This window comes from Echiichthys vipera (assembly GCF_963691815.1).
Source record: "Echiichthys vipera genome assembly, chromosome: 9".
Lineage (NCBI taxonomy): Eukaryota > Metazoa > Chordata > Actinopteri > Perciformes > Trachinidae > Echiichthys > Echiichthys vipera.
The window spans coordinates 20,177,510-20,202,284 of NC_139834.1; the positions used below are offsets into that span (position 1 = coordinate 20,177,510).

General features: G+C 42.8%; 1 protein-coding gene across 13 annotated transcripts in view; it reads left to right on the forward strand.

The window, feature by feature from the left end:
- The window catches only part of casz1 (castor zinc finger 1), a 179,935-nt gene extending 157,097 nt beyond the window's left edge, over positions 1 to 22,838 (forward strand). For 8 of the 13 annotated variants that reach the window (XM_083919746.1, XM_083919747.1, XM_083919743.1 and 5 more), the window contains 14 exons: positions 2,478 to 2,642; positions 4,354 to 4,526; positions 5,144 to 6,018; positions 9,389 to 9,521; positions 9,943 to 10,006; positions 11,153 to 11,316; positions 12,077 to 12,199; positions 12,311 to 12,631; positions 12,732 to 12,930; positions 13,741 to 13,912; positions 15,860 to 16,008; positions 16,849 to 17,062; positions 17,899 to 18,261; positions 19,023 to 22,837. In XM_083919746.1, the coding sequence (XP_083775872.1) occupies positions 2,478 to 2,642; positions 4,354 to 4,526; positions 5,144 to 6,018; positions 9,389 to 9,521; positions 9,943 to 10,006; positions 11,153 to 11,316; positions 12,077 to 12,199; positions 12,311 to 12,631; positions 12,732 to 12,930; positions 13,741 to 13,912; positions 15,860 to 16,008; positions 16,849 to 17,062; positions 17,899 to 18,261; positions 19,023 to 20,299 (4,392 nt within the window). In that variant the 3' untranslated portion in view covers positions 20,300 to 22,837. Of the gene's footprint in view, positions 1 to 2,477; positions 2,643 to 4,353; positions 4,527 to 5,143; positions 6,019 to 9,388; positions 9,522 to 9,942; positions 10,007 to 11,152; positions 11,317 to 12,076; positions 12,200 to 12,310; positions 12,632 to 12,731; positions 12,931 to 13,740; positions 13,913 to 15,859; positions 16,009 to 16,848; positions 17,063 to 17,898; positions 18,262 to 19,022 lie in introns of all 13 variants that reach the window. The other 5 variants (XM_083919740.1, XM_083919741.1, XM_083919748.1 and 2 more) reach the window with 4 other exon arrangements.
- Positions 22,839 to 24,775: the final 1,937 nt, after the last annotated feature.

Consider the following 24,775-nt stretch of genomic DNA (forward strand, 5'->3'; position numbering starts at 1 on the left):
CACATTTTCTCCTGAATGCTCCAATCTTGAGAATAACCTCAGTACTCCACAGTTAAGAAAAATAAGACAAAAGAAAATTTGGAAAAAGTGCCACCCTCACTGGTCAAAACAAGTGAGAGCTTAATTTGCATTTTTTCTTTACGTTAGGCGAATTATTTTCTAAGCATCTGCAATACATGACAAAGGGGATGTGGTGATTCTAGGATAGACAAAATGGATAAACTTTATAATTGTGGTCACAACCCATCCAAAGTCTACGCAGGTGAAAAGTTTGTTGGCCTCTGGTCAGCCAGCCATGAGTGTTTACATCTGTTCAGTTTGCAGGCGCCTCTCAGGCACTGTTGGTCTTTGATAGTTGGCCTTTTATCATAAGAGTTCATTGAAAATATGCCTGAAATATGCCTCTTTTTATCTGTGTTCTTTATTCTAAAGACATCTGCCACTGACTGGGGCGCTGCCTTTAATCCCCTTTCACGTTATTAATCTCATCCTGGTCCCAGGAGTTGTCATGTATGGCACAGGAACGAGAAAAAACACAAAGCAGATCATAATACAGGCCCTGTGTTTGCTGTAGCATATGGCCTGAGAGAGTTAGATAAACACAGGAAGATTTGTCAAAGATGTCAAAAAATCCATGCACAGCTAGAGCTGTGTGTGTTTTCCTTCCTTTCCTGATTTTTTTGAATTAAGCCATCTTCAGCTGTAATCTCCTTTGTCTGCTCCTGATCATGAGAGATTAGCGCTCAATAAATATTGTTTATGTGGTGAAAAGCATTACAGATCTAAGCTTTCATTTTCTGCATGATTCCCACTTCACAGTCTGATGGGACACATTCTTGGAGCAGTACAAAGGAAAATCATTTCATGTCATTATTTAAAGTGTTAGTTCAGGTTATCATGGCAATTTCCACGGTCAGGTCCACATTTCTCTGTTACTTTTGAGTTGCGTAGAAACACAGATTTGCTCTGGAAGCCAGCTCTCTGGGATGTCAATACCCTGAAAAAAAAGAAACAGGCCGTGATGAGCAGCCCCTTTCGAAGCGATAACTCATGAAATGTTACATGACACACACTCCTGGAATATTATCCCACTGCCAGCTTGCGGGCTATTGGCTGAGTCTTAACATTCTCCTTTCATGGGCTTGTACGTGAGGGAGAGTGTGCATCTTGCCACACTAGTGGGAATCCTAAAATAAATGTAGCAAGTGGCTTCCAACCTTCATCACCACTCAACTGAAAATGAGATCTTTTTCCCAGTCAGCTCTCTACACGGCCTATTTTGGATGGCTTGATGGATCGAATTTACCATGACCGCAGTTCAACTTAACTAACGGTAGATATCAGAGAGCCCAAAGTCCAGAACTGAGCTCAGGATTTTCACGAAAATTGTTCAAAATGATAAATCCAAAGCATTCATCAATTAGATTAAAAATTCTAATGAAGTGTTTGCTCCTACATGAGTCAAACATATCAGAAATATGCAGTGGGAAACAAGCCAGCGAGGGAATGAACAGCTGTGTGAGATCTTAGCTTTTTACTTGTGCGCGAGTGGAACACATGACACAAAGCAATTACCCTACTTTGTACAGCAATTAGTTGCTTTTTAGAATAGTTCTTTCTGAGGTTTTTCCCTCAACTGTAGATAAATATGTATGGAAGACAGAACTGTCTCATTGATTCGTGCTCTCATGTTACAGGTTCTGTTACATCAGCTTAAGCCCAATTACAGCAGATTTGGTTGCTGAAAGTCTCTGTGGAGTTACTTTTCTGTTTTCCCTTCCTGACTCCTGGGTGTGGGAGGGACTTTTTATTTATTTATTTATTAATGTTGTAATTTTAGAAGGCAGGTCTCTTAGCATATTCACTCATCATTACAAGCGAAGCCTGCACCAAAAGCGAGTGTTAATGCTTTAATTAAAAATGGAATCATATCTCAGTGAATTGAAAGGGAAAGCGTTTTTTGGTTCGCTTGTTTGTTTGTTTGTCTGTTTCTGTTGTCTTCTGTTCTCCCCTGTGCATGTCTGAGAAACCATCTGCATGGAACATAATTTTTCCAGAGACAGAAACATCAGAACTGTGATCTTGCATGCCAATTGATTCATCTTAATTAAAAAAATACATTTTGGTGGAAGGGAAAAAAATAATATAGAGACAGTGGGTGTATGGGGAACATACTTCATGTTCCATGTGGAAGCTTCTCCCGCACTCACAAAGTCCCAGAGCCTTTGGTGCTGCATTTGGATAGGACAGAACTTTTAAGATATGCAAAGTAAATCAATAACTACAGAACGCATCATCTTTAAAGACATCCTGGCCCTCTCCATTGCAGTGTGCACAGCCCTCCCCAACTGCCAGTTGGCTTCTGCATGTTGCAGCTGCTGCTTCCACAGAGATAAAGTGACTTGTTGCTGATTCTGTGACTGGTTTAAATAAACACCAACCTGTTGCCGTACATTTTCCCCCCTCCCCTTTTGCAGAGGTTTACCAGTAAGCAGGATGTAATCAGGCACTACAACATGCACAAGAAGAGGGACAACTCTCTACAGCATGGCTTCATGCGCTTCAGCCCTCTGGACGACTGCAGTGTCTACTATCATGGCTGCCACCTCAATGGAAAAAGCACCCATTACCACTGCATGCAGGTACCCTACAAAGACTGACACCTCCTCCTCCATCTACACATAAGCCCACAATAAACCAAGAAATACGTACAGTAGGCATGCTTGCACACAAATGCACACAAACATGGAAATAGAAAAATATAAGCAGATATGGCCACATGTGCTTTAGAATTACATACAGTACAAATAGCCCACGACTTATGTATGCTAATAAAATATGTGCAATATAATTCATAATTGAATTTATCTGCTAGAGCCACACAACAAACGTGGTTGTCAGTAAACCAGATCTCACATAGAGAGAGTCTATATAGAGCCCAAAGCCTGCTTCTGTATCTGTTAAGAGCCTTAAAACAGCAGGGGATAGCGATGACCTGGACAAATGAGAACATTCACTGGCTTAAAACAGCATTTTACAACAATGATAAAATTTCAGGACAGTTTAAAACAGGAAGAAAAAAGGAGTTGCAGAGCATCATGATATAGACAATGCCCTGAATCTGGGACAAACGACCACTCTTAAGACATACACGACTACAGGATGTTTCAGAGTCACACAGTTTACCTACATCTGTGAAATGGAATTACAGTTCCAAACTTTTCCATTTACACCAAAGTGTCTTTAAAGAGCAGTTTGGCAAAACGTGTCCTTAAGTAAATAAAAGAAAATTTAAAAAGGATGAATACACGTGAGGCTGCTTTTGCTTTCTCCACCTCTTCACTCTCTCGCTCCTTAATTGGCATGGATAAAATTCAGTAAGGTGTTTATATAAACTACACATTTTTCATCTTTTAGTACCAAGCAGCCAGTTGAAGATTATTCCCCCTTCTGGATTTGTTTAATTTTTTACATCTGCTTATTTTCAAAGTGTCATTGTGCTGAGAGCTTTCTCACCGCCAGGGCAGCAGGGCTGTGGAGGATGGTTTGAGATATATTCTTTTTTAAACCCCTCTAACGGCGTAATTGTTATTAGGACATTTCAGCCCTTGTTTTAACAGTCCCTGAGAACCTGCAGATGTTGGCATCGGCTCACTTGATTTAGAGAGGGAAAAAAACAGAGTGGCATTTTTTTCATTGTTTGACTCAATATGGAGAAGTTGCCCGGTTTGTGCGGGTGAAAAGTGCCAGGGATGATATACAATTGCTGCTTTTAATTCAAACATTACCTGTTTTTTCCTCCCTCTGTTGGCTCTGAGGGCTCCTGAGTACCAGAACATTTAAACTAAAGACAGTCTCCTTACTTCTGTGCTTTCCTCTGCCCCCCTCCACCTCTCAGATTTGTTCTCAGAGTTAAAGTAAGCTTGTAGTGACTGCATCGTCACACTCCAAATATGAATTTCATTTTCTAAAAGGCAGCATTGCCAGGAAGGTACTGTAGTTTCAGCTACCTGCTGTGACCACTGCCTCTTTCAGTCACTTTGTTTTATTTTTTCCAATTATCACAATGACAAGATTGTTTCCAATTCACAGGTTTTACTCGAAACATGTACCACACTGTTGTGCATTACCAAAAATACATTTGTGAAAACAACCTTCTTCCACCCATTTCTAGGCCACTAGCATTTTCTTAACCACACTGAGCTCCCTTTTCTATGGCGTGGACATTATATCAGATCTCTGCATTTTAGTAGCTGGCTTCTTCAAAACCATTCATGCAAACTGAAACTTTCCTATCTGCTGTGGGGCACAGATCTTGTTTTCCATTGCCATGCTTTGTCTTTGCTTTCCTAGGTGGGCTGCAGCAAGGTGTACACCAGCACCTCTGATGTCATGACCCATGAAAACTTCCATAAAAAGAATGCCCAGCTGATCAACGATGGCTTCCAGAGATTTCGTGCCACTGAGGACTGTGGCACAGTCGGTTGTCAATTCTACGGGCAGAAGACTACGCACTTCCACTGCAGGTGAATATTGTAGGCCTAATAGAGTGGAAGGTTTTTTTTTCCGTTCAGAAAAAACTAAATTAAGTATAAATGCATTAAAACACTTCCAAATATGTGTATATTTGTATTCAAACAGGAATTGTATTATCAAAATGTGTAGTTAGGCCCATAAAAGCAGTTTATATAAATGCAATAGACCAAAAATCAGCAGCAGAAGAAAAGGGATATAGGCACATTCTTTACTGAAAAAGAAATAAATGATGGGCAGCAAACAATGAAATTGTGACTAATGGCCTAACAGAATCACAGTTAGATGAAAAAAGTGGATAAAAGCATCAAGCTCTTATTTTGAAGAGCATGCACCACAGAACTATTATCAATGGACATAGAAAATCACTTGGTTGATTCACCAAACTCCCTCCCCGGAATGTATCCCTCTGGCAAAGGTTACAGGTGGCCTAGTGTCAATGGGCTGCTGTTGTATTAAAGCCCCTCAATTATCATTCCTCCATTGTAAAATATTTGAATCATGTAGACCCTCTCTATGACTCCCAACTGCACTGAGGTACTGAGATGGCTTTGTGGCAGAGCATCATAGCGAGTCATGTTTTCCCCTTGTTTTCCTTCTTTTTTTACAGGCGCCCAGGATGCACATTCACATTCAAGAACAAGTGTGACATTGAGAAGCACAAGAGCTACCACATCAAGGATGATGCCTATGCCAAAGATGGCTTCAAGAAGTTCTATAAGTATGAGGAATGCAAGTACGAGGGCTGCGTATACAGCAAAGCCACCAACCACTTCCACTGTATCCGCTCGGGCTGCGGCTTCACCTTTACCTCCACTAGCCAGATGACCTCCCACAAACGCAAACACGAGCGTCGGCACATCCGCTCCTCCGGTGTAATGGGGCTCTCTTCCTCCTACATGGCGCCAAAGGATGAGGCAGAGGAATCGAGCAACGATGACCTGATGGACTTCTCAACCATCAGCAGCAAGAACTCCAGCCTGAGTGCCTCGCCTACGACCCAGCAGTCCACCACTGTATCGCACCTGTTGGCCACACCCACCACTGCTGTCTCCTCCTCCTCCTCCTCGACATCGGGCCACACCTTCAAACCCACATCCTCACTGCCCAGTGCGGGCCAGCGTATGTCCAGCCTGCTGTCCCAGGCCCTGCCCAGCAACATGCCTGTGGCCCTTGCTCTTTCTAACAGTGCCCTGGCCACCTCCAACCCTTTCTTCCCCCTCATACCCAGGATGCCTCTCCAACCACCTCTGCCAGCAGCTAGCCTGATATCAGCTGTATCCTCTGGGGCCCACTCCATGCCTACCGACTCACTGACCCAAGGTTGCTCCACAATGGGTGCAGACGGAGCCATGGCCTCTACCCCAACGTCCTTCGCCACCTCCTCAATCATGGAGAAGATCTCAGCAAGCAAAGGGCTGATATCCCCCATGATGGCCAGACTGGCAGCTGCTGCCCTGAAGCCTTCCATCAACCTAGACACAGGTCAGTCACTTCACAAATAGTCATCATTGTGCATAATTTATCTGTTATCTCTGGTTTTGGACTGGTGGCCAGACAAAACAAGCAATTTAAAGTACAAACAATTGATAATTTATTGATCTAGGTTAACAGGTTATTTCAGCCCTATTTCCTTTTCCTTAAGGCAGTAACTGAACCAGGTTAACAAGTGCAAATTGTAAGCCCATGAATAAATTGGTAGTCAATTGCGTAGGTTAGCTTTGCTTGTTACTCTATTAATAGACAAAGGTATAGAAATCCATGACAAACAATAACCTTTTGAAATATGTCAGTTTCCAAAGAGAATACATGCATATGTACTAAAAGCCACAACCTTTTTTCTGTGTGGACGGAGAGTGCACTCAGAGGTCAATTCTATCACTATCCCACAGTGGAGAGAAAGGCAGAAAAACTGGCGCTTTCAGGCTTAAAGGGGCATACCGGAGGCATAGTCCTCTGCTCTGGGCTTGTTATTGTGTTGATCGTTTGTTAGATACCCACAATCCATTTGGAGATAAATGCGCTGACAGGGGAGAGTAGAGCCTGTAAAAGTCTCTTATGATGTTCGGAGTGGGGGCTCCTGGGGCTTGTGTCGAACATGTTTCCTCATCATTGGTCTCTTATCTGTGTCTGCACCCGTTCCAAGCAAATGGAGGTGGAATGAAATTAAGTTCAGAAATTGCAAGAACAAAAAAAATGTTGGGTTTTTCCTTTTTTTTCGTATCCTCTATGCAAACCGATAAAGAAAAGAACAGAAATCGCTCAGGCAGAAATGACTCAATGCACTAGAGCTGAGAAAGAGGTTTTTTTTTCCACTGACACAAGAACTCAGACACACTTGCATGCATCGGCAAAGACACACTTTTATATTTTCTAGAAACCTTCTGTTCCCACAAAAACATGTCAATATCTATTTAGCATAAACACAATTCACATAAATTTTGGAGGTAATTGCCTTGTCTATGTTTATCATATTGCTCTAAACAAAGCTTCTGAAAATGAAAATGAAGTTAAAGCATTACATTGATAATGCACTGCAGAGCACAATCTTGCATGCAGTAGCAGTGGGGCCTCCTGTACTGAGCCTGAGCAGGTGGGGTGCAGATTGTAAATGGGGCTGCAAGGGGGAGCGTCTCCGGATGTTGGGGCTGGGAAGGATTACAATTCCTGGTGGTGTTCCTGGAGCAGGACAGGCCCTGGGAGAGAGATGGGGCAGCTGCTCCAGGGAGCCGAGCTGAGCCCAGGCTGTCAGGCTGAGCTCCACCTCTGGGCTTCCAGCAGGTAGTCTAAACACTGGGAAGGCCCCCACTGAGGGTGTGGCCTCCACAGATGGTGTCTTTACCACCCCTCTCGTTGTCTCACTGAGAGGCTGCATCTCAGATCTCTCTGCTTGATAAAGCTGGTTTGAAATAATCTCCTCCATCTCGATCACATACTTTTCGGTAAAACTTCAGTGCAGATACAGAACGGAGGAGTAGCTTAGGTTTTGTTTCTTTCATTTGTGCTTGATAAAATGTGTGAACAGGACATTTGGGGCTAAAATGAGGAGGATGTGGTTTGTGCTTCTCTGTCAAAAAGGTGTGAGAAAAGGCCCAGTGTTTGTGGCTATTTTTCACATTGTTTATCATGGGGTTCTGAAACTTCCTGTTTCTGCTTTCAGTATTTTCTTAGTATTCATTTTTATTTTTTATTTCTTATTAATGTTCCGCTCTAATTTACCCCTAAGTGTTTTTCCAAGAGATTCAAGCATCTGAAGGGTTTACTAATTAGACACACAGTACAAATGATCTTTCACAAGCTCTGTATCTTATCCGGAGTAATTACATGGTGATACATTATTCCTGGATAATTTCCAGAAAGAAGCTTCTTTGAGTCAAACTCATTTGTTCTCCCTCTTTGGGAAGTGGATAGAAAAAATAAATTCATGATGAATACAGAATATGAGACTTTTGCATTATAATCCACTTTAAAAAGTAAATTCCTCCTCTGATATAGTGAAAGAATGCTTTAATCTGCCTGATGATCACATACATCTCATACTGTATAGTGAATATATGATGCTGCTCTTGATATAATGTGCTCTCATTTGGTCTGAGAGTTGATTTAATTGTCAATGACAAGACAGGAGCTGGCTAGTTCATTTTGGGTGTACTTGTATCAAGTTGGGGGGAGGGAAGGAGCGCTGGATGGAGATTTGATAACCATTGCGTCAACCAGACGCAAAATTGTTTGACTGCTGTTTTCCTTTATCCCCACCCTGACCCCACCTCCAGCCCCTCCAACCCCAGCCATTGTCAAACTGAACTGACACTGACACTTCCCCATCTCTGAGCTTTCCGCTGACAAGGCCCAAGACAGGCTTTTCCACTCCTATTCTGCCTGATATGTCTCTGGGTCATCTTGGCGGGGGGAGGGGCTGGGGGGCAGCCCCTTTACGTAGGCTGATCTTGTTTTCTCCCCATCAAGAAAAAGGAGAGGAGGCTCACCAGGCAGAGGGCCAAGGGCATACACTTGGTTGCCCACGACCTTGCCTGTCACTATCCCTCAGCACCCGCCCTGATTCCCAAACAACATATTTCTCACCAAACCAATCACTGCTGCTGGGGCTTCACAGTCTTACAGTGTCTAAGAGGCTATACCAGGGTCACCCCTCCTGCTCACATTTTTTTTTAAATAAAACGCCACTTATTGTCTACCAAAAAGCCCAGCTTTCTATGTGTAGCCCCAGGACAAATGAATATTTCAGTCCCTCGGGGATCAGGGGAGTGGGGCAGAATTCACCTTCCTGTCAGCATTTTTACCCCACATCGCCCCTGGTCTTTATTTATTTAATTTCAGCGCTCCTGTTATCGCTCACAGCATCCACTGAATACCTATTTGGAGGAGAATGTGATCGAGAGGTCATGCTATTTGAACCAATCTGATTGGCTGTCAGCTCCAATCTGACCGACATAGCACCCCTGTTCCTTGTGGGTACGCTCAGTGGCATTGGCTGCCGTCCGTTGTCAGGCCAACAAGCAGCCTGGGAAGGTGGGAAAGGAGGGGGTGGCCAATCTGAGACTGCCACTTTCCCTCAGCATTAGCATCTCACTTAATGACCAGTTAAGAGGCAGCCTAGCAAATGAGTTGTGACAAGTGCTGCAGAAAAAGGGGTCTTTTTCCCTCATATCTCCCGCCTCTCAATCACCATTTAAAAGGCTTGACGGCCTGACATAATTTCACAATAATTATCACTCAGTGTATTCTTTTCGGGCTAGGACAGAAGTCAGATTAGATCTCGTCATAGGATGATAATGCTGACCAACAATAACTTTGTTGTCACTTCTCTCATCTGCGTCTCTGGCTTGATCCTCAGGGAATGGGCATCCGGCTTCAGCCAGCCATTTCAATCTAGTTCAAGTGAAGCAGGAGCCAATGGACCTCAACTCCGGGGCCTCCCAAGACTCCACGCAGGAGCACAGCCTGGACCTGAGCAAGAAAGATCAGAGGTACACAGATGCATGGTGCACAGAGGGTTAATGTTATATGGAAAATGGTGATTCTTGTTGTAAATTCAGCTAATATATTCATAAAATAAATCTACAAGGAAATAAGGTTTCTCTGATTGATGGATGATTTCTACAGTCTTGGCAGCCAGGGTTATGTTTGCAATTAATTATCAAAAGTATATCAGTTATATACACATGCATACAATTATAAAACCCTCAACATATTTCTCAATTTTGCGGGAGAAGGATGTTTGTATAAACCGTCAACTCCAATATTCCCTCCAACTCACAGTAGATCTTATTTCTTAAGAAGACAGCATTTTTCTTCTTCATTATACAGGCATACCTTGTGTGATAAATAGTAATATTTACTGTTCTCATGCAAATCTTGACTAAACATTGTTCATTTTCCTTGTTCCAGTAATGAATCAAACGGACACCCTGTACCAGGGAATACATCTCTTTTATCCTCGCTTATGAATAAGGTAAGATCCATCCATCAAACGCCTTTCATCCCAAGACAAATTAGTGGGACACGGAGGGGCCTGTTTGTTTTTTAATGTTTCACCGCTAATAAGATGAGTTTGTATCATTTAAATTTTCCAGCCATTTTTCATACAGTGTAATTTTCACTGCACCTCTCACAAATTAATATAATGAAGCAGTAGCTGGGTGCCATGCCAGATATATAGAGATGTTTGTTTTTTGATGAGCTGTTTTGAACTCGCCGTCCATTTTTTCTGCTCCTTTATACTTTTTCTTCCCCCCGCCTCGCTCCTCATTTATTTATAGAGTTTGTAAATTATTTGATTAAAAAGTCAGAGGAGAAAAAACAACTGGAAGGCACTGCCCTCATTTTTCTAAGTCCAAATGTTAGCGTATGGAAATTTAAATGGGTTTTTTTCGTGGTGAAGATTAAAATTGACATCGTCTTAATCATACATCTTGTCTGATTGATAAAAATAAGCCAGGTGGTTTCCATCACATTGATGATGTAATGACACATAAGCCTCCATTTTTTTACCCTTGTCAACTGGTCAAGACCTCCTCCCTCCCCTCTATACACAGACACACACGTTGTCTTTTTGTAACCTCTCCCCAGGAGAGCCTAACGTCAAGTTTCTCTCCCTAAAAGCGCTTATTAAAGCCAGACAGTTTAGGAGCTTGCAGACCTGTTTTCCAACAGCTCCTCATGTCATGTCAGCTTTTGAGGGTTTGATTCAAGGCACCACATCACATAAAAGGGTTAACAGTTGCTCCCAGAGGACGCTTGGCAAACACGCTTGGCCTGCACTCAAGCAAAAGCTTGGATGTTTGTAAATCTGGCTGTGCTTTTTTGCCTCGCCAAAACATTTGTGTGTGTGTGTGTGTGTGTGTGTGTGTGTGTGTGTGTGTGTGTGTGTGTGTGTGTGTGTGTGTGTGTGTGTGTGTGTGTGTGTGTGTGTGTGTGTGTGTGTGTGTGTGTGTGTGTGTGTGTGTGTGTGTGTGTGTGTGTGTGTGTGTGTGTGTGTGTGTGTGTGTGTGTGTGTGTGTGTGTGTGTGTGTGTGTCTCACAAACATATGCAAGTGCCCAGCTTACGTATGTTCAGCTAACTCAACAGCTGGTTGTTTATGTGCTATGTGTTTCGTAGATGTCACAGGTGAACCCTGCACTGTTCAACGCCATGAACCTGAAGACAGAGCTGGAGGCAGGCCAGGGCAGCCATACCTCGGAGGCAGCACATTATCTGAACAGAGTGCTGAAGAGGCCCCAGCCAGACAAATCCACTGAGATCTGGAGGACATACCTCCGCAGGTATAAAAGAGTCCCAGTAGTTCAATTCACTTAGTTGGACTTGACTCATTCATGTTGATAGGAAACAGTCAGTGTTTAAAAGTATTGTACATACGAGGCATTTTCCTTTAAATACAATTACTAAAAGATTGCATCACTGGAAACCCCCTGAAACATAAAGAATGTGGTCTTGCAGGAATTTGAAATGACTTACAGTACGAGGGAACATTTTTTAAATTTTGGAAAAACATAGCAACACAAACAAACATAAAACAAGGACAATAAAAGGACATATACACCCATACAACAAAAAAAGCAGACTAAAACAACCAACCAGCGAAAAAAAAAAAGGCTGCGTCATAATGGAATGATTGAGCAAATGTATGTGTGTGTTTGCGTGCAAGGGAGCTAAGCCCTGTGTTTTTCTTTAAGTGTCATTAATGCAGTACAGAAATCTTTCACATTCCAAATACCGTTCTATCCTGCCCAGCAATGAGAAGGGTACCCGCTCATATGCTGCCTCCCTAGCAAGCAGATTATGTCAGTCCGTGACTGATGGTGCGTGAGCTGACTTCCATTGTTGAACAAGCAGTCTCCAACCCAGCATGATAGCAGTCTGAACCCATTCAGTATATGTAGAGAGGAAATTGTGTCATTCAGGGTGGAGTAATAAGCGAATGCAAAAGGGAACTTCCTGACCAACAATTTTCCGGATACAGTCATTTGTTTAGTTTTTAAGAAGGCAGTATATTTACAGTCTTCATTATCTGTCTATGTTAAGGTTTGACACAGATGACTTTTGTGAAGCTCAGTGTGACTTCCTTCAGAAAGTGCACTTTCACTGCGTGGTAGAGGACTGTGGTGCACTCTTCAGCACTGTGGATGGGGCCATCAAACATGCTAAGTGAGTGTTCCACTGGTTCATAATCACAAACATATATAATATACCCTTTCCACATTTTCGCTTCTGGCTTAGTTCATCAACATACAAATAAGCTTCCGTCTTGTTTTCCAGCTTCCACCTCCGGGCCACCTTTAAAGTGAAGTCGGAGCCTCAGTTCGGTGAGGGCAAGGACTCCAGTGAGGGAGCCTCACTGGAGCCTGCTGCCCCTGTGTCTATGGCCAACAATCACTCCATGGATGTGGCACACCTCACCTGCTCTGGTGGCTATGGCTCTCCTCCTCCCTCTCTGCTGGCCTGGAAGCAGCTGACCGGCAGTATCCCTCAGATGACAGCCTCGATGCCCAACCTGCCGGCCAACTCCCCACTGGCCACTACATCTCTTGAGAATGCTAAACCACAAGTCAAACCTGGTTTCCTGCAGTTCCAGGAAAAGTAAGAGAAAACATGTAATTGACTCTTATTACATTACAGTACAGTATGTTTATTCGACCATGTGTTGATAAAACTGCATTTTCCATTCGTACTTATCCAGCGATCCCTGTTTGGCTACTGACTGTAAGTACTCAAACAAGTTCCACTTCCACTGCTTGTTTGGGAATTGCAAGTATGTGTGCAAGACGTCTGGCAAGGCCGAGTCCCACTGTTTGGACCACATCAACCCTAACAACAACCTGATCAATGTCCGTGACCAGTTTTCCTACTACTCTCTCCAGTGCCTCTGTCCCAACCAGGTGAGTACGGCTTGGTAACTCAGCCAGGAGCTGAATCACCTCCTGTCATCTCCCAGAGTTTTCTAAGCATGAAGTATGCTATCTATTAGACCAGTATTTGAGGTTATTTGACTCAAGGCTTTCACAACCGCCGCTCACCGTCTTCCATCTCTGCTGAAAAAGACAGTCGACTCACCCCAGTAATGCCTGTTTATATGTCAATGATGTCATTTTGACTGCCGCATTCTCCTCTCAGAAAAGGCCAATTTAGCTGATATTACCCAATAAATCATTGTCACTTGCACAGTAAACAAGGCTGCCTGGAATAGGGCAAAAATCAGGGGAATGCTTCGGAAATGAAACCTAAATGGCAGCCCCTGCCTACTCTCATGAGCCCGTATTTGGAAAACCGTTTAAATGAATTCATTAATGTGTCGAAAATCACCCCTCTCACAAAAAGTCCCCCCTCCCTCCTCCTCCTCCCCTCCTCCCTTTAGTCTCCATCTCCTGTACTGAGCAGATCTTATTTGGCCCAGTCCTTTGGGATCTGGGCCTCACAAACAGATGGTGGTGTACAGACATGCTGGAGAGGAGGGGTTTTTGTGGGAAGCCTCAAAAATAGTCACCGTGCTTAGAAATGTGGGATGTTCAAAATGACCAGAAAGGAAAGGGGCTGTGAGGTTCTGATTAGGTTTTTCGGAGAAACTGTTTGTGGTGTTCACTTTAACTTTGCACACAAAGAGAGATCAAATAATATTAATCAACTCCTTTGCTTTCAAACATTCACCACATTCGACTCATGAAATTGGAAATGATGTGTTTCTTTTACAGCACTGCGAGTTCAGAATGAGGGGCCACTATCACTGTCTGCGGCCTGGCTGCTTCTTCGTCACTAACATCACCACCAAGCTGCCATGGCACGTCAAGAAGCATGAGAAGGCAGATCGCCGTGCCGCCAATGGCTTTAAATATTTCACCAAGAGGGAGGAGTGTGGGAGGCTGGGTAAGAAAAAATACTTCTGATATAAGTAGAGATATTCCAATGAACTTGTGCATCAGCTGATAGAGAATATCTATTCCATACCAGAAAGTATAAATGATAAAGTGCAGCCGTAATTCAGTCAAATAAAATACATTTAAAATAGTACGGTAACGATATAAAACAGTAGCCTTGCACAACGTATACATGGCCCTTTCAATGGTGGTATTTTCAAGTATAAAATAGTGCCAAATTGCAAATGTTAGCTTTGACTAACATTACACTCTCTCGTTAGTAGACCATACCAGAAATGAATTTGTCTTTGCCACTCTAACAGCAATAGTTGCCACTGGCAACACAGCACATCTAGCTGTGTAGGCGAGTGAAACTAGTTTCACGTTTTTATTCTGGGCTAAATGACATGATATGGGATTGGTGCATAGACTCGTCTACTCACCAATACAGTATAGTATAAGTAAACATTCCAGCTCTTAATATATATCTTAATATTCTACCAGGAGAGATGTGTGGATTAAAGGTGTTACATTGAGAAAGTTGTAGATTAATTTTTGGTGGCTGTTGCAAGAGGATATTTACTGTGTTTACAAAGGGAGAGATACCAGTTTTGGCAAACACAGTGCAGTGCTATGTGAGTTGTTGAAGAGGCACGCAACTAGTCTGCCTCATAGGTTTTGCTGCTGTGTTTTGCATATTCACAATGGCACCTCAAGTCCCAAAGGTAGTCTTGCCTGTGCAATATGAGCAATAACGTCAAAGGGGGCAATCATATCCAGGTTGTTTTCTTCTTCCTTTTGCCCCTGTCAGAAATGAGCAATTAGGTTTGTGTTTGTTAATTATCTGGCTTGTCTGGTTTAGCCTGTTTGTGTTCTGAAGCTGCGCCTCACAGCCACCGCTGCCATCACACAGAAATGAATTAAAAGTGATCTGTTTTTTTCAGGCGGTTACACAAGCTTTTCAGAACACAAAAACAAAGCAAACAAAAACAGGCCCTAAACAGCTGTTTTTTGTCCCCAGCCTGATCTGCCAACTGTATTGTTTGGGCTGGGGGAAAATAGAAAGGATTACCATCGCTAGCACTCCAGTCATAAAGAATTGATGGGTTGCCAGTATCCATGGCAGCAACATTAAACTGAACACCGCTGATGATGTTACCTGATTTCTGTCTCACAAAAGGCCTCCATGTCACGGGGGGTTACTGTTATTTGCTCAACTTTGCGTGTTTAAAACATTGTGTGTGCAAAAGCTATTTGATGACACAGACGTGTTGTGCTCTTAAACTGGGTGCCATGGTTACTGACATGCTAGCACCTGCCCAGCATGTTACTCTTTCAATTATTTCTGCCTGCTTTTATATAATGGTATTTGATTAACAGGCACAAAACGGAACATTCATTTAATTTGAAATCATAAAGCAATTAGAGCTAGACCGCTTAAAACACTAGAAAATAACAGAAGAATAAGATGCAGACAGTGGCACAATGGAGGACAAAAGGAAAAAATGACAATGGAGATACTTTGAAAAATGAATTTAATATGGCAATAATTGTATATTTACTTTGGTTTGCAGGGGTGTGTGGATTATTGGCCCACAGAAAATGAGAATTTATTTATGTAAATTCCTAATTGAATAAAGCATGTCAGTGTAATAAAAGAGCTCCACAGGTTTAGTGCACAGAAGCCTTGACTTGCTCAGTGTGACACCGAAGTGATCTAATATTCCTCCTACATGTACACTCCCAAACCCTTTGAAACCGATCCCTCTTTTGTTGAAGCTATATCATGAAATTAAAAAAAACCTTAAAATATATCACTTTGTGTTCAATCTAATCATAGCATCGTTCAACTGATAACATTGCACTTAGTGCTGTAGCTGTGCCTAGATGCCTCACAATGAGCCAAAGATAAATGAATCGGGAGAGTTTAAAAACTGTTACTGGTTTCTGTTTGCAGGTTGTAAGTATAACCAAGTCAACAGCCACTTCCACTGCATCCGCGAGGGTTGCCAGTTCTCGTTCCTGCTCAAGCACCAGATGACCTCACATGCACGCAAACACATGAGGCGGATGCTGGGGAAGAACTTTGACAGAGTCCCATCCCAGGTACAAACACAAACTGTGACATATGACGCATGACAAACTGAAAAGGGTAATTATCCGATAATATTAAACCATAATCCAAGAACCTCACACGCCCTTTAACTGAGAGATTAATGGGCAATGTGTCATGCGTATGTATGCAAATGTTTAGATCTAGCGTCCTTTTGTTAAGGCTTATGGGTTTTGATTTTGTCAGGACATTTTTAAAAGAAGTTACATTTAAATGGTATGTTCCACAAATGCATACTGTATAGTTGGTGCGGTTTCTGCTGCAAGAAGTTTAAAAAAATGTCTGCTCTGTAAATCTGGTTATAGAAAGTGAAAAAGAAAAGGCAAATGAGCCACTAAACTACAAAAGGTGGAACAGATTTTACATTATTGACTTTAAAAAATCAACTGTTTTGTTCTTTGTATTATTCTTAAAGATCTATCCTTTTAACATTACTACCTATTACTTTTTGGTATCCAAAGTCATCGTGACTTACAGTAGGTTCCTATTTTTCGAGTCAGATTCTGGGAAAAAGTTTTTCAGTGCAAAAAAGAGGGTACCGCTCATATCCTGTCATACCGGTCGGGGACAAATCACTCAAGACATTCTTTTGATGAAAATTTTCACTGCAGAGTGTACTCCATTACCTAACTTCACCTCTGCGGTACATCCTGCACGGAAAGTGGATTTAAACATGTGGATTTTCTAGTTCTGTTTGTTGTTTTTTTGAAGCCTTTACGTATTTGAGAAATGCTTGGTTGTATGCCAATAGCCAACACCTTCAATAATGACACCTTATATCATATGATGTTTGTCCAATGAATTTATTGTATTCACTGAATTTGTTTTTCCAGGTGATGCCACTTGGTCAGAGGGCAGATGGTTCCGGCATAATAGGGAGCCACCCTGGTATGAACTCCAGCTTCTCCTCCGCCATGATGGATGAGACTGACGATTACATGGACTACATGGGAGGAGGGGGCAGCCCCTTGGGCCTCTCCTCCGAGTCCTCCAACCAAGACCGGAGCTGCACCAGCACACCTGTAGGCAACGATTGTTCTCCAGCAGGTGAGGATATGTTCAAACTTGACAGTTTTCTTAAGTGTCAGCATGTAAAGCTTTAATATAGTTTCATCTAAAAGGTGAAAAGAATTGTTGTACTCTTATCTCCAGCATGGTACATCACGTGGTACGTCCACATTCATTTACCTTACCCAGAAAACCAGCAACTTGTCATTTCATTCCTCAATCCTGTATTTTGTGATTTAGTAGTTTGACTTACAATCAATAATGTAATGACACATCAGTCATAATATATGAGGTTCATGACAATGTTGTATTCTTATGTTCTGAGTCGTGGACAAGGTCTTTTGCAGTTTGCCTGGTCATCCTCATAAAACATCCATTTTGTACATCAGTGGTTTGAGTTATTGCACTGTATGTAGCTTATTACATTTTCCTTTGGCCAGAGATCATCCCTGTGGCTTTATGTCTACTTTAGCACTTTCAGCAGTTTGAATTGTGGGAGAAAGGAAAGGAGAATCAACCTCCTTTCCCTCAAACTTACTGAGTCAATGGATTCTCCTCTGCTTTTTTTCTTAATCTGAGCCTGTCTGTGATTTTCACATTTTCTGTGGTTTTCACATTTTCTCCATGTGTTGCCAATATTATCCACTGCTCATCATTGTTGTTTTTGGCTGGTGTTTGGGTTACTTGTCTTGGGCCTCATTTTGTATCATTCTCTTATCTTTTATCTTTCCCTTTTTTTCCTCCCATCCCTCTGTGTGTGTGTGTGTGTGTGTGTGTGTGTGATTTGGCCCGTGTTTCTGTGTGTGTACCTGTTCGTGTGTTTCTTCCCCCTTCTTGTCTGTCCTTCACCCTCTCTGGTCAACCTGTCTCTCCAGGACAAGGCTGGCCCACCACCACCACTTCTGCTCCTACCACCCCTGCTGACACTAGCGCTACCCAAAATGCAACTCCTACTTCCCCTCCACCTCCTCCACCACCACCACCACCTCCTCTCTCTTCCGCTTCTCAGCCTGGCTTCCAGTCCCAGGTCCCATCCCTCTCTCCTGCTCTCCTCCGACCTCCTCTCTCCTCACTCCCATACCTCCTCTCTCCATCCTGTCTGTCATACTCTCTGCTCAGCGCCTCTCTGGGAGCCACTCGGAGTGTTGTCATGCCAACCAACACACCAGCTTTCAGCCCCATCATTGCCACTCCGTCTCCGGTTAAAAATGACGTCCCTATAGTGCAGGATGCTGCAGGTACTTATCCCCGGTGCAAACCAACACTGCAGCTGTCACTCTCAATTGAGTCCTGTGCAGTATTTAAGTGTGTGATCCAGCCTTTCTCTGCACTATAATTGTAGAAAGACAAATATGCTTTCCAGCATGCAAAAAGAAAACATGTATGTAGAAATGTGCATGCTTACAGAGTGGATACAGTGACGCAACAAATGTGTATAATTAGCTCACCTAAACCTTGGCGTGTTTTCACTTTTAGAGTACAAGGATTTAGAGATAGAACAGTAAATTTGGCACCTGTAGTATGAAGCCTGGGCCTTGTTTAGCTTCTATTAACAAGGCTGCATCAGCAGCCTCTTATTTTAATCATGCCTCAAGTTTTATTGAGGCCCACTGCTTCTTGTCTTGCAAAACAGGGATCACATCATTAGCAGTGACCCCAGGGTGTAGCATAAGGTGGGTGCCCCTCATAAAACAACATGGAGATAAGAGGGTTGGTTAAGACCCACAGCTCTGCCTCTGTTTGGAGGCTGGAGACACCCTGTAAAAGTGTCATGTTCCAAAGTCAATCTATCATTTTCCCCCTCCTTTAATCATTCTGGGAATTAGGAATAAAAAAATTAGTGGCTCTCTGTGCTTACTCAGCTGTGAACCACTTGGCTGAGTAAAGTCGCACATCAGAGTTTCGACCACGACGGTCTTGCAGTGTAATTTGTTTGTAGTTTTACTTTGTGAACCAAATCAAGTGATTATTGTTTAATGTGCTTTCTTCCTTCTTTCAGGCAACACCATCTCCATTCCCACGGCCACTGGTGCAAAGAAGCGCTTTTGGATCATCGAGGACATGTCACCATTCGGCAAGCGCCGCAAGACTGCATCATCACGGAAGATGCTGGACGAGGGGATGATGCTGGAGGGCTTCAGGCGCTATGACCTCTACGAGAACTGCAAGGACTCCGGGTGCCAGTTTTCTCTGAAGGTTACCCACTACCACTGCACACGAGAGAACTGTGGCTACAAGTTCTGCGGCCGCACCCACATGTACAAGCATGCGCAGCACCACGACCGCGTGGACAACCTGGTCCTGGATGACTTCAAGCGCTTCAAATCCTCACTTAGCTGCAACTTTCCTGACTGCCAGTTTTCAGGCAACAGCACTCACTTCCACTGTCTGCGCTGTGGCTTCCGCTGCACCGACAGCACCAAGGTAACCGCCCACCGCAAGCACCACGGCAAGCAAGATGTGATCAGCGCCGCTGGCTTCTGCCAGTTCAGCTCCAGTGTCGATTGTGAGGTTCCCGACTGCAAATATAAGCTCAAGTGCTCGCACTTTCACTGCACCTTCCCTGAGTGTAAGCACACGGTGGTGGGAATGTCCCAGATGGACTCCCACAAAAGAAAGCACGAGAAACAGGAGCGGGGCGAGCTGCCATCTGTCTCGCCCAAACAGGAAGCGATGCACCACCTGGGAGGAAGTGTGTCTGTGGTCCCTCCAGCCTCTATGGGTCTTTCTACTTCCTCACCTAGTGGCCTCCAGGGGTTGTCCCGCAGCATTAACAGCAGCGCTCCCTCCATGCTCTATTCATCATGCGGCATCGGGTCAGAGTACAACCACCTGTACCCTCCGTCCTCCATTAGCCTGGACGGTTCCCTCAACCTGGGCACAGACACCAGCAGCTCCCTGTTCTTCCTGAAGAACGCAGCCGGTCTGGGTCTCAGCGACTCACTGGATCTCAGCAAGAAAATGCAGCACGAAGCAGCGCGATCCAGCCACAGCCCGGCAACCCCGATGGGTCTGCCCGCAGCTCAGGACGACACAACAGGAACATCCGGAGAGGCAGAAGATGACCTGTCTCCGGAGGAGGAGGCACGCGTAGAGGAGGAAGAAGAAGAGGAGGAGGAAGAGGAGGAGGAGGAGGAAGAGGAGGAGGAGAACAGTGACTCAAATGATGATTCAATGGCGGAGCCTGATGGCGAAAAGGACAATGGCGAGAGTTTTGATGCTTCCGTTAACCACACTGATACTTCCCAACTGGAAAAGCAAGACGTTGACCCATGAAAAAAGAACTACCAGTGACTGTAGAAACTGAAGAAATACTCTGTGTACTATGAATAAACAAAAATGAAAGTGGCCTCATTTATCATGTTTAGAGACTTCAGAAGACGACAAAAAAACAACAACAACAGCGTGGAGAAAAATGACGGCCCGAAATGATTTATTATGATGTTTACAAGATGACCAACATTATTAATTCAATTATGCATTAAAAAACTATGAATGGAGACACACAGAATTAGGCCCTGGTTTACACGAGGGGCAGCAATGTAAAGCATTTTACTACACATCAGTCTTTTTGTGTGCGTGCATGTTTGACTTTTAATTTATTTTAATTTTTTTCACTTTTTGTGTGTGGATAAAAAAAGAAAATGTTAGAAAAACAAAAAACAAATCTCTCTATATAACTATATGTGTAAGTGTGTGTGTGTGTGTGTGTGTGTGTGTGTGTGTGTGTGTGAACGATGATATACAAAAGGAAATTGCTGGCACAGGCGACGTGAACTGCAGGGCCGTGGATACATAGAAAAAGGGATGTGAATCACTAAGGGGAAACAGGATGCGTTCAAACATTTTCTTCTTTTTCTTTTTTTTCTGTATTATTATTATTAATTATTATTATTATTATTATGAGACACTGAGAGAAAAGGGAGTTACATTTTGCTTGTTCCCGTCTCTCTCAGATGTGTTTCTTTGTTCTCAGTGACGTGTGAACTTGACCAGTAAATATTTGGTCAGTCTCAGCAGTTGGGCGGTCTCAACAGTTCTCTGACATTCTGCTAGAAATGTTCGACTAGCACCAAAACCAAGCTCAACCCTTGTAATTTTGACCCCCCTGCGGAGGAATCAAGTTTGTGTGTGGATAGTGCACTTTTATATTAGCTGACCACGATGATTATGATGATGATAGCTAACTCATAAGCATATTTAAAAAAAAATATTTTTGTTACCATTTGCATCTTTGCATTACAATGTCGTTCTGTTGTGTTGTTAGTCAGAAGCATATCGATCTGTAAGCTGGCGAGGTCGTGATTAACGGCCGGAGAGTCAGGAAGTGGGGGGTTGGGGGGTGTGGATGGGTCAGACTGACCATAGGAAAGGATGAGTCACTCGGACGCAGACAGAGCGAGGGGGGACGACAGAGAAAGCGTCAGGGAGTGTGTTTTATGTTGAAAATTTACAGACCGAAAAATGTCTCAACGGCATTTTGTGTCCACTCACTATGGCTGTGGTTGAGCTCCTGTTGTATCGGTTTTTATTTAATATTTATGTGACCTTCCAATGAGAAATTTCTAGGGTGTTATTGCACTTTTTAGGTTCATTTTTACCGTCTGAAAAAAAATGATATATATCTTTTAACAGGGAATTTTTTGCTTTAAAGATGTTGTTTTAGTTCACTTTTGCTTTGATGCACAAATAGATGTTAGTGTGACAAAGAACTGTTGTTCTGTGATTTATTTAAAGACTGGTTTTTATTTTGCTTCTGTGATTCGACAGTTTGAAAGAAATAAAAAAAGGAAATGAGCGCACCAAAAAAAACGGTGCCCTGATGAGAAACACTAATACGGACTGTGATTTTTAAAAGAAGAAGTCAATGGCAATGCTCACTTACTGTAGGACTAAATTATAAACCTGTCAAAGCCACCCTCTGGTTTATATCGAGCGCATATGTTTGACCAAGAAGTGGACACATTGATCCTGAATTATCTCCTGAGCTTGGCATTGGAAACAAACGATCATAGGGAATAAAAATGTGTGTAGATGATATTCCTCCAGATATTGTTTTGAGAAAAAAAAAGGTTGTACAGTATTTTCCTCTGTAAAAAATAACTATATATGAACAAAATGCTCTTTGATGAACAGCTTCCTTTAAAAAGAAAACCGTTAAGAGGAGAAATGAATAATAAAAAGTTAAAAATTCAAATAGCCTCATTATAGTTTGCTTGTGTGCGTGACCTTTTTTAATGACCCCAGAATTTTTGGAAAAAATTGTTCATACTGTAGCATTGGCAGATTCCGTTATGATGTTTGCAGTATATATCTATATATTTTTTTCTTTTTCCAAACTATGTCAGAAGCTCAAACTAAAATACACTGATTTGAATGAATTCATCGATGTTTCTGTTTTATTCAACGACTCGTTTTATTCATTGTCATTTTTCTATGTGAGTGTTTTTGTTTTTTTCCCCTCATTAACTGAAATTCTTGGTTTATATTTACTTTGCTGTGGGCATGCCTCGTTCACAGACTGAACTGTCCCGTGGGACATCACGACGTTTGTTTTCTCATCAGATATCTGTAGTGTCTGGGAGATACTGTGCACTTGAATTTAGTTTGTGTGTGCGTGTGTGTGTGAGGGTGTAAAATGGCAGGATTTGTAAAAAGTTGAAAATAAAGAAACTATAATTATTCTAACGATACACATGTAGTGATTGATAGTGCTTCAGCCTGAGGACATTTTGGGTAACGCGCGGACGGGAGAGCTGCTACTGGACGACAGCAGGGCAAAAGGTCACAGCAGCGATCTTTCTGCCTCTTTTTCTATCCAGCACTGATACTATTGAAGTTTGTGAGTATGTGTGTGTGCGTGTGTCTCCCCCTGAGAGAGACAGATAGTCCACGGCTGTAAGAACACAGACCTGTGGCTCCGTCCCAGCTGCTCAGAGCTTCGATTCATGTTTTATGACCTTGTGCGCCTTTTCCCTGCTTTGTTCCGCTTTGAAACCGACTGGGACACTTTTCTGTCACAGAATTTGAAGAAAACAAAAAGAAAAAAAACATCTGCATTCATGCAGGTTGAGGAATCAACAATATTTGTTGTTGGGGTCGCCTGTTGTTCATGCTTGACATTCTGGTGCGAGAACAAGATCAGAGCCGAGGACCATTAGGGAGATTTAGAGGCCTGCTACTGCTAACAAGATGGCTCTCTGTGTCTTGTTCAGTGTTAACAGGGCACTTCTTTTTTTTGTGCTTTTTTTTTTTTTTTTTGCCTTGAGCCATGTGCTGGGTTCTCCTCCCACTCCCTCATGTCACCCAGTGGCCAGTGTGCTGGTTTTTTTCTGTCCCTTCGTCTACAGCTGTTCCTGTCCTTCCTCCTTCTCTTCCTTGTGATGTTTTTTTTATAAAAAAAAAAAAAAAAGGGGGAGAAAAAAAAATCGGGTAAAGGCATCACCATCTGTCAGCCAGCTGGCATCCTGTATATAATCTACCAGAAAAAAAGAATAAACATGAAAATTATATTACACAAAAACCAGACGGAAACGACCTCCAAATCCTGCATAGGCTGCTGCCGAAACGACAGATCATTTTACTGTTTTAATTAACAGAGTAAAAGGGATGGAATAAAAAAATAGGGGGGAAATAAACTGAGATGTATTTCCACTGCTGGGAAAAATGTAATATGAAAGCCTGCTTACTGCAGCGTAGTTGATAAACAGAGCAACATTTTAGACTTTGTAAAATATATTGCACTTTTGGACTAAAAGCCATCTCCCGTTTGCGTTCAATTTGGCTAGACTCATGAGACATTTTATATGAAAAGTAGACAATGAAGTCATTTTTTAAGTCTCTACTTGAATTTGTGGCCCTCAGCACTACTCTTCATTCTTGTCATATTGCTTATTTCCACTTGGATACAGTGCTGTTCATCTTAATTGTGCTATATCTATGTTTTTCTTCTGTTTCTGCATGTCTTATGCAAAGATTGAGCTTTTCACTCAGTGAAATAAAAACATACTGAACGACTTTAGGCCTGTTTTCAGTGTCGATGTCTTTTTGAATGTCAAAGGAGAGTACGACACATCTCTCAACAGATGCGTGCCTCCTACCTTTTCACAAAAACACAACACCGTGTATGTCGTTTATATAAGAAGTGCCAACAATGAGTGCATGCGTGCCGGCCACGGCTGACATGCAGTGGGTTGATGTGCCAGGAACAGGCTGAGTGAGAGAGTGAGGGGAGGCGACAGTCGGGGCTGGGAACACACACGACAGGTGTGCGCTGCATATGTGGTCACATGACGCCTATAAGGCAGATTAGGGCCCAAACAGATGAAGCGCTGCTTAATGGCAGCTTTTATTAAGTTCACAAAGTGTGGAGGGAGGGGGGTGAACAGAGGAAAAGCAGGTGGCTGGGCCTGTGCACTCTTAGATGAAGACAGATATTGTACAGTGGAGTCTGAAGAGGGTAGCCTCTGTGGAAGGATTTATGAAGATTTGCCTGCCCTGGACTCACCGCCTGCCTGCTTGTTCCTGAGTCCTGCAGTAATATAGCCAGAGAGGGAGAGCTGCAAAAATGTGCCAGCCCAGAAGCCAGAGAGTGTGATCATATCAGATGAGATGAAACTATAATAATACCTGCGAGGACAGTCCGTCACTGCTGCAACAAAAAGTAAAAAGGACATACAGAAATAAAGACTAATGAAATATTAGAAATATGACACAACCAATAATGACACGCTGGAACATTTTAAGTTTAGA